The sequence below is a fragment of the Saccostrea cucullata genome, unplaced genomic scaffold (genome assembly GCF_032062105.1).
Source record: "Saccostrea cucullata isolate Sc308-1 unplaced genomic scaffold, CSIRO_AGI_Scuc_v1 ctg4094, whole genome shotgun sequence".
In the NCBI taxonomy this organism is placed as follows: domain Eukaryota; kingdom Metazoa; phylum Mollusca; class Bivalvia; order Ostreida; family Ostreidae; genus Saccostrea; species Saccostrea cuccullata.
Window position 1 is genome coordinate 111,588 of NW_026940906.1, and position 10,936 is coordinate 122,523.

At 34.1% G+C, this 10,936-nt stretch overlaps 1 protein-coding gene across 1 annotated transcript in view; it reads right to left on the reverse strand.

Annotated features, from left to right (window-relative positions):
• The window catches only part of LOC134256625 (dynein axonemal heavy chain 8-like), a 93,673-nt gene extending 82,963 nt beyond the window's left edge, over nt 1-10,710 (reverse strand). The window contains 7 exon segments of the mRNA XM_062739309.1: nt 23-201; nt 1,211-1,383; nt 1,488-1,712; nt 3,303-3,464; nt 6,831-6,935; nt 8,113-8,215; nt 10,551-10,710. Coding sequence (XP_062595293.1) covers nt 23-201; nt 1,211-1,383; nt 1,488-1,712; nt 3,303-3,464; nt 6,831-6,935; nt 8,113-8,215; nt 10,551-10,669 — 1,066 coding nt within the window. The 5' untranslated portion in view covers nt 10,670-10,710.
• Nucleotides 10,711-10,936: the final 226 nt, after the last annotated feature.

Genomic DNA, 10,936 nt, shown 5'->3' on the forward strand with positions numbered 1-10,936 from the left:
TGTAAAATCCTCCTAGATTTACCTTTATATATTCTTCCCAGTCCTCTGAAATCCATCTGATCTGAACAGTTGAATACCACCACATATTTTCCAAGAGCTTTTCCCATGTCTTTGGTGGTTTCTGTTTTTCCAGTTCCTGCTGGACCAGCAGGTGCCCCACCCATGGACATTCCCAAGGCTTGAGCAAGTGTAATGTAACATCTGTAATATTATATGCATATTGATTAAGTAGTAATCATCACAAATCTCTGCTAAAAATGTGTACTTCTGTTTGATCTCGGTCTCACTTTTACCAAGGAATTAATAGTAGACAAGTGAGACTGAGATCTAAAGTGAGCCCAAGATTTATGGCCATGTGCCAAACCCAATGAACAAATGGTGTGTGGTTAAGGGGGTATAACATACCCATCAGTAAGTGGTGTGTGGTTTAGTGTTATAAAAAACCTATCAGTAAGTGGAGTGTGGTTTAGTGGTACAACATACCTTTCGGTAAGTGGTATGTGGTTTAGTGGTATAACATACCTGTCAGTAAGTGGTGTGTGGTTTAGGGGTAAAACATAGATCTATCAGTAGGTGGTGTGCGGTTTTATTAGTTACATAGTGTTTTAGTGACTGGGTATGGGACGATACCTGGTTAGTAAATTTCATACCTGGCGAGGCAGAGCCAAGTCAGGTTTGAAATTTACTAACCAGGTATCATGCCGTACCCTGTCACTAAAACAGTATGTAATGAATTTACCCCACTGATGAAACATTTAGGTATTATCTGTGGTTTATAAATGTTTTTCTCTGCTTCATCATGCCTATATTGTGCTATTATGATGTCACGTTATGTTAGTTAGGTAATACATCAACCGGGTATTGATTTACAACTGACCGGATATTAGTAATCCACCTCCTTCAAGACAGACTTCAACCAATCGTAAGCCAGGATTTCGTCGAAAAATGGGGTTGGGTAAGGTGGTATAACATACCTAACAGTAAGTGGTGTGTGGTTTAGTGGTATGACATACCTATCAGTAAGTGGTGTGTGGTTTAGGGGGTGTATTATACTTATCAGTAAGTGGTGTGTGGTTTAGGGGGTGTATTATACTTATCAGTAAGTGGTGTGTGGTTTAGTGGTATAACATACCTATCAGTAAGTGGTGTGTAGTTTAGGGGTATAACGTACCTATCAGTAAGTGTTGTATGGTTTAGTGGTATAACATACCTATCAGTAAGTGGTGTGATGACAAGTCTATCAGTGCATCCTAAAAACTCGTTCTGATAGATGAAATCCACATCTGTTATTTGCACAATGCACTGATCTGTATCTTCTTTGAAATAGAATCGAGCCTGTTTCAACCATTCAAAATCTGTTGGGGATTTTATGTGCATTCTTGTCTGAAATGTACACATTTAAAGCTTTAGATGGTATAATGCAATTTAAGAATAACTCTTGAAAATAAATGTTAATTCAAGTCTCTCTACTAAGTTTTAAGCAATACCAGGTCATCGAATATGTCCCTCTGATGCACATGGATGGTAACAAGAGTTTCATATTTAACTCTCTCCACTTTGGTCAAATCATGTGTAGTTTGTTCAATCAAGCGATTTAACATATCAAGGAACCTTTGATTTGTGGTTGGCATAATCTTTTTGTCACCTCTAGCATGCTGCAAAGCAAATTCAGCATCCTTTGTCCAAATCATCTGAATCCCTAGCAGTCCAACCTGTATGACATATCAATATGTAAATAATCATAAAAAGATCATTAAATTCTTTATGCATATGATAAAATATACACAATAAAACATTTCTACATGACTGCAGTGTAAGAACAATGCAAATTAGCAATATTATTATTATACTGAAAGGAAAAAGAAACGCATAAAATTTTTTAATAAAATTAAAACTTTTATTTCCAATATGTTTTCCAGTATTGTTATCAAACATTTTAATTCAACTTTAAACAACAAGTAACCGAAATCTTGTGTGACTTTGACTGATGATTCCTGAGTTATTGAAATTGACATGTCGATACCCCCAAAAATTAAAATAAAAACTCTCATCATCTCCCTTGCGCATCAGTAATAGCCTCGATTTTCTTGTGCACTGAGTTCACCAGAGCATTTATCTTTCTCATAGGATTATCATTCAAGCCTCAATTCCGACGGTAGTCTTAATGGTTGAGAGTAGCTGTATTATTCCAAAGCCAACAAATCCCCCCGCCCAATGAATCCCATGAATTTTCGATTTAGGATAGAATTTACAGAATCTAGCTGATTTGGTACACGTAAATGTTTGTAAGGAAGTATCGACAAACACTAGCTACATTTTCCCAATGTGAACATGCTAAAAACAATACGCATACGGCACGTACGTGCACGTGTGAGAGTAAGTTGCCAAGCTTGCGTACCAAATTAGAGCAGAGAGTTTCTGTCAGTATTTGGGTGAAAATATGAGTAGGATTGCCTGCTGCAAAAATATCAGTTTCAGTGATAATGACTTGACAATAACCGAGGTAGCATGATGAAAAGCCCTATCTTGATGTGACGTTGTTATGCGCCAACGTCACCCTCATGGTTGGTTGGAAACTTTTTAAGTTACTCTCTGACAACCGAAAAAACTTTTTTGGTTGAAAAGTTAAAAACAAACTGCACAGCAACATGTTGTTGCCTTTTTATTCACTTATGCAACTCAATTACTAGACCCAATGTAACTTCCGTCAGCCATACCATGATTGCAAGAAATTTATACTGACTGCAAATATCGGAAAACGATGTCTATAACTCTAATGCATCTCTTGGCACTACAAAATATGATCACAAAATTGTCATCATCAACATGCACCTGTATTTGGCATTTTATCACTTCCCTTACATGACACCATACATTTCATGGTTGAGTAATTTTGACCAGCGATTTTAGTGCACAGTAACCAAAATACACATCTGACCAATTTTCATAATTTTCAGCCACATAGTGAAATATTTTTCGCTATTATGTGTTTCTTTTTCCTTTCAGTATACGTATTTGACTGCATTATGATTATACTTTAGATCTGTATTTTTTTTTTATTCATTAAATTTCTGTATACTCCTTATTTTCACTGCATTTTTATTCTTAATTTTTTTAGGAATTAAAACACCACAACAACACTGGAAAATAACTCATTCAAAACAGAACATAAAGGATTTTGCTTACAAAAGATAAAAACAACCATGTACAAAATCAAAATATTTGTCCTCATTTAAAAATATCAAAAATTACTTAAATCTGTGTAAAACTCTTAAAATCTACTCATTTCTAGAACAATTTACCTGTGCAGGAAAATTTGCCATGAAGCCCATCAATTCAAATTCAGGTGTAATAATGTTTCTCCAGGCATCACGTATCACACCATGAAGAGATTTCATTTGTTCTTTCAGCAAATCTCCAAGCCATATCTCCACATTTCCTTTTGCAATGACTGCTGATTCAAGCTAAAACAATATGAACTAGGGCTAATTGTAACGGGGACCGTTACAGATGTTCCCCAAACGCTCCCCAACTCCCTTTTGGTGCCATATTCGCTGCAAGCGCTATTAAATAAGGCACACTTTATGCAATAAATTTTAGCATTGCACGCGTGCTCATCTGAATGCATGTGCGTAATGACCATATCGTTTTGTCTACACTATTTATATATTTTAATATACTTAATATCAAATCAATTAATCCAGAAGTATTAAGAAATACACTCATTTAAGCGTATTTTTAATTTTATTCATTTCACGTGCACGCACGTGCATGCACGTGCATGAGGACTATACATTCCTGTAGGAGTCTATTATGTCTGTCTATGTTCTAAATCCCATCCTGTTTGGTTGAAAAACAAGGGAGTTATAGCCATTTACATTTTTAGCCAATAAGATTGCAGCGCACGTGCATGCGCGTGTTTTCACGATAATTGTTATACATAATATTGTAGTACATCCTAAAGTATATATATATATATATATTAGATTTCATAGCATTTCGTCAAAAAACAGAAAAAATATTGAGATTTGTTTCAGCCAATCAGAACGAAGCGCACGTGCACGCACGTGCCTGTATGTGCATGATGACCATACCTTCTTGTAGGAGTCCATTATATGTGTTTATGTTCTAAATCCCATCCTCTTTGGTTGAATACCAAGGGAGTTATAGCCATTTAAAGTTTAAGCCAATCAGATTGCAGCGCACGTGCATGCGCGTGTTTTCAAGACAATTGTTATATATCACATTGTAGAACATCTTAAAGTATGCCTATATTTTAAATTTCATATCATTTCGTCAAAAAACAGAAAAGATATTGAGATTTTTGTTTCAGCCAATCAGAGCGAAGCTCACGTGCATGCGCGTGAGTTCGTGCTAATTTGACAGTGTCATATTATCTACACTGTTAATATATCTTTATAGAATGAGTTTCAAATCATTTCATTAAAAAATGTAAAAGTTATAGCTATATTAAGTATATCGGTCATTTCACTCATATCACGCGCACGCACGTGCATGCGTATGCGCGCAAAATGACCTTCGTTCCGCACACCTACACTACACACCTATTAACCCTAAAAAGGTTTTAGCTTAGTTGGGTGAACAGTTTCTGAGAACACTCGCGGACAAAAAAGTACCGGAGAACAAAGAAGAAAAAAAAGAATAATAATAATAATAACTAGGGCTAATTGTAACGGGAACCGTTACAGATGTTCCCCAAACGCTCCCCAACTCCCTTTTGGTGCCATACTCCCTTTAAGCTTCATTAAAAACGACAAACTCTATGCATTTTACACTTTAACAACGTTTCCCTGAAGTATACCGAGTATATTCGAATTTTAGCATTTGCACGCGTGCACATGTAAATGCATGTGCGTAATGACCATATTCTCTTGTCTACACTATCTATATACATTAATATAATAAAATAATAAAGCATTTAATCCAAAAGTATTAAAAAATACGCTTCATCAAGTGTATTTTTGATTTTACCCATCTCACGTGCATGCACGTGCATGCATGTGCATGATGACCTTACCTTTTTGTAGGAATCCACTATGTCTATTTTTGTTCTAAATCCTATCCTGTTTGGTTGAAAATCAAAGGAGTTATACCCATTTAAAGTTTAAGCCAATCAGATTGCAGTGCACGTGCATGCGCATGTTTTCATGATACCTGCTATATATTATATTGTAGTATATCCTAATGCATGACTATGTTTAAAATTTCAAAGCATTTCGTCAAAAAACAAAAGAGATATTGAAATCTTTGTTTCAGCCAATCAGAGGGAAGCGCACGTGCATGCACGTGAGTTCGTGCCAATTTGACCATGTCATATTATCTAGACTATTAATATATCCTTATAGAATGAATTTCAAAGCATTTCAATAAAAAATGTAAAAGTTATGGCTATAATAAGTATATTAGTCATTTCACTCATTTCACGCGCACGCACGTGCATGCGTATGCGCGCAAAATGACCTTCGTTGTGCACACCTACACTTGACACCTATTAACCCTAAAAAGGTTTTAACTTAGTTGGGTGAACAGTTTCTGAGAACACTCGCGGACAAAAAAAGTACCGGAGAACAAAGAAGAAAAAAAAGAATAATAATAATAATAATAATAATAATAATAAGAAACCGAGTAAAAACAATATGTTCCCAAACTCCGTTTGGGGAACATAATAAGAAACCGAGTAAAAACAATATGTTCCCAAACTTCGTTTGGGGAACATAAATATGTATTAATTAAACCTCTTATCAAGTTCCCTATTAAATTTACAATGGAAGTTTCCAAATGCTCATTTATTACCATGTCTTGAAAAAATGCTTAGCAAACAATGCTCACACCAGTCACCCTGGTTTATCATGAGATTTTTAAAAAATGAAAAATTTTAAATCCATGAACAGACTAACCCTGTCGTGACTTAAACACCTTTAATTCTCAATAAATGGCGATACTGAATATCAAATTACTAATGTGCACTTACTCTTTACTTTTTTATTTTTATTGAATTATTAAGAATTTACTTCATATTTTAGTCCCCAAAATGTAAAAAGTTAATGATGGACAGACACACAGATGAACAACTTTGACCCAAAAAAAACCTAGATGAGTCTTGGGCTTAGGTAAGCTAAAGATTTTTTAAAAAAAAATCTTTTTTAAAAATAAAACTTGTTTATCTATCCAGCAATCTGTTCCAAACTAGAACTGTCCAAACGGGACAAAATACCCCTCACTGGGTTTTTCAGAGGTAAGTTTTTCCATAATAAAGATATGCATCAAACATGAATCATATAATTTTTCTTTCAGTGACCTTGAACTTGCACAGATGTCCTTGGGTCAAGGTCATGACACACTATTAAGGTCATGGGCAATCTTTGTGTGAAATGAGAACCTACCAAGTTTATCCATAAGAAAGATATAGACCGGACACGTATAATGAAATTTTTCTTCCAGTGACCTTGAACTTCCCAAAATGACCTTGGGTCAAGGTCATGACACACCATTGGGTTATAGGCAATCTTTGTGTGAAATGAGAACCTACCAAGTTTATCCATAAGAAAGATATGGACAGGACACGAATTCAGAAATTTTTCTTCCAGTGACCTTGAACTTCCCAAAATGACCTTGGGTCAAGGTCATGACACACCCTTGGGTCATAGGTAATCTTTGTGTGGAGTAGTAGATTCTAATGTTCCTCTGTAAGAAAGATATGGACCGGACATGTTTGCACAGACAGACAGACAAGGTGATTCCTATATACCCCCCCCCAAACTTGGTTTGCGGGGGGTGTAAAAAACTTGAGAATATTTTCAAGAACTTACCATAATTTTTTCACCTTCTCTTGAAATCACGGACAGGATTCTGTCATAATCCTTCTCATGAAATTCAACTTCATTGACATTTTCAAAAACACCCAGAAGATGAGACTAGAAAAGACGTTTTATTTATTTTTATCATTTTTTAAGACATTCAATAAAACTGATTACTTTCATAACTTATCCAATATGAAGTATTTTAGGTCATGTGCCAAAACTACATTAAACAGGTGTTTAACGATTTTTGTAACCTCATATCAAAGTAATTTCTAGCATTAATACACTTATAATCACTTGAAAATGACTCAAGGTTAAGTTTGGAGGTAATTCAATTGACAAATAACAGATCATGGTTAGTTAGTATACTGACACGCAAAAGAAACGCAACTCCCTATTTTAGGGGAAATAATTATGTAAAGTAAAGAATTCTGTATCTTAAAATTATGAATATCTTCAATTTGGTGAACATCAGCAAATTAACGGTTGAACAATTTCCATACCATAACCGGAAGTCAAGTTTTAGTCTGCTTAACATAAATCAAAAATTGCATGTTTAACAAAACATTTGGCAATGTAATGGAGTTTTAAGTGTTTTTTACTGTTCACCATAAGTAATGCAGCAATATTTCAAAAAATAAACTCTACTTTCGTTTCCCGAAACAATGCTAAGGCTACTTGAAAATGGCTTATGTACGCATTTCCATTGCTCTAGCTGGAAAATTTCAATGTAAAGGTGATGGAGAGTTGCTGATGCCAAATTTCACTACATTTCGCCTCGACAGGGTCTTACGTATCATATGCATTAAGGATAGTCCTTGTACCGGAAGTCCAAGGCTGACTACACTGCTCTAAGTTAGAGAAAATTCGACCTAATTATCTGAAAAACGGGCATTTAAAAATGTCAAAGAATTTTTCCTTCGCTGAGATCTTGATATAAGTGAACCTATTGTATCATAGAAATTAATCTGCAATTGTTGTTTAGGGCAGTCTTGCTTGTTTTTCTTGAATAGCTGGGAGGGGGGTGTTTTAACAGTCATAATTTACTTAATAGAGTAAACAGATCAACATTTAACATTTTTATCAAATCTCTGATGTTCTGAAAAATGAATTTAGCCTTACTTTATTCGCTTTTGAAAATCATAAGATAAAAAATCCAACATTGGTAAATTACTGCTTGTTGCGTTTCTTTTGCGTGTCAGTATATAATTTTACTGAGCAGGACTTGCCATAGATAGGCAGACCAATAGAACACAGTGCAGAAACATTTCATTAAAAAAACAGACAGTACCTGAATTGTGTGAGAATCACTAGCTTGACCTAGGATTTCCAATAAAGCTGGATCCGATACAAAGAAAAATCTTGGAAAAACAAGTCGTTTCTTTTCAAGATAGCTGCAATTGAAAAGGAAAATGATAAACTCAACAAAGAAAAAAGATTTATAGCATTTGTCACAGATGATTTAAATACATGTACCTGATATTATGATTATACCTTTCAATGTGGGGTTTATGAAATGTCAATTATCTGAAAACGATGAATAGACTAGGAGGTTGAGCACTGTAGATTTTTATAGGAAGAATACAAAAGGAGACCCTAAAATATGCTACAGTAACTACACTTCAGAAAGGAACAGTTCTGGACAAGAAGTGTACTGTACAATGCCTAAAAAAAAATAATCTGTGCACAAAATGAATCATATCAAACATAAATAGAACTGTCCAATAGGGGCTGGGTATTTCAGAATTGGTGCCAATTCACAAATATTTTATGGATCTATTAACAAGTGTTCACCATTTTCTTAGAAACAATTCAAGTGAAAATATAATTGCTCATTATATTTTTTTTTTTAATAAATGAAACTAAGGTGCAACCAAACAATATCATCAAAACATCAATACTTATACATTGTAACAGTATGTTATTTTTTTATTTCATTGAAAAAATAAATTGCAACTACTTGTCATGATACTCTGCAAATGCCCTTTAAAAATGACCCTCCCCTACAAACACACACATATGCATATATCTTTCATGTGGGACATGATGCTCTGAAATTTGTCACTTGATATTTTCAATTTTTTTAAAAAAAAATATTTCAATTTAACTAATTAGTATTAAAAACTTAATCAATAACAAATTGATTTTAGAAATAGAAGGCTGGCCATCAAATTACATATGCTATTTAAACTGACCAGCAGGTCTTCTGTCTAATTCCCAAAGGACACAGATAAGAGCTCCTTGATCAGCGATGCTCTATAACAGAAATGATTGAGACAGCTAGCTTTCCTACATTGAACTCATTAATTAATCTTTGACTGGATGCATGTCCACTAATTAATGTCAAGGGATGAATGGATCTTAACTATCTCCTTTGTAGAGCAATCAAAATACATGATTGTGTCATTCTGAAATTAAATCTGAAAGCAAAGCTTTTGTATAAATTTGTTACAAAGATTAATACAGACAAAAGAAAATGTGTAATCTCAATGCATCATTTTGAATACTTAGGTTCCTTCATGATTCTTTTGTAGGGACTATCTTAAAATCAGACAAAGTTTCAATCTGAAATTCATATAGAGAATGGGCATGCCGATTCCAATATCCCCCCCCCCCCCCAACACACACAGTATAATTAGTTTTAATTATATGATTATACAATATGAAATAAGTCTATTATACAATATCATATTATTTTAATTATCAAATTCATTAAATAAGTTTGGCTTGTCACTAAATCTATTTAAGGCTGATTCCTTCACCCAGTTCCTAAGAGATATAAACAGAGATGTTCTACTAGTTAGCTCCTTACACCAAACTAATTAATTTCTCTCTAATATGACATGCAATTTTCTGTTATCAAAATTCTCCTTGACCAGTGCTTGATAATTATACCCTGGGGAGAGGTAGAGTATCTCTTATAAAATAACATTTGTTATGGATTGCTGTAAGTATATAATGAAAAAAATATTATTTTCTTAATTAAACATTTTTTTTAAATAGGAATACAGCAACACTCTTACAATTTTGGGGATTGTGTAATTCAATAGTAAAAGACATTTTTTTTTAATTTAACTTAAATTAAAGGTCACAGTGACCTTGAAATAGGTTGTGACACACCTTCTACCCAAGATGCATAAATTGGCCAAGTTTGATAATTGTAAGTCTAATAGTTTTCTAGTTATGAGCCAAACAAAACCAAAAAAGAAAAAAGAAAAAACACCTGTAAAATGCATATCACCCAATCGTGCTGAAAATACCAGGTGCACACCTTCATATGGTGAATAATAAGTGTACAAATTTTCAGACAAATCCATTCAATAGTTTCTGAGAAACGGTCCGGACAAAGTATTGTCTACAGACAGACAGACATGCTGATTCCAATATACCCCCCTAAACTTCGTTTGCGGGGGTATAAAAATGAAACATGCATGGAATGAAATATTCTCAAAGCAAACCAAACTGTTCACAAAACAAAATGTATCATACACAAAACAAACTGTGAAAGTGGTAATGTAGCACATTTTAAGGTCATAAAATATCTTGAAAAACATTTACTGTATCAAAGTGATAGTTAAAAAGAAATCTTGCAAGGTTTTGTGTGAAATTTTGAAGAATGAACATGCATGATGATGAAGAATTTGTCTATCATTCCTCACTTGCCATGCTTACAGTGTCATTTGTTGATGCAATTAATTTCTAGTCGATAAAAGAACAAACAAAGTATACCCTGTCAGTGACTTTTGGCATAGTTCCAGTTGTTCAAGCAGATGTGGCAAAAGCTGTCCAAGGGTTTCATCCCCAACACAACAATGAACAACATTAGTGCATTCATGTGCACGCTGCATTATCTTCACCCAAGATTTGTCAATGTTTTGAAATCTTTTTGCTTCCTAAAATTTTAAGTTAACTTATAAATATCAAAGTATGCCATTATATCTCATTACATAGCATGTTACAACTTCTTGAAATAAATATATCTGATCTTAGGTAAAGGCTATTACTGCACTTGCTTTGAATATTCAAAGCTTTTAAAGACAGTGTATTTTAATGCAAAAAGACCCAAAGGTCACACTAGCCCTGTTGTTTTTTGGGTCCTCAATAATCCAATGACA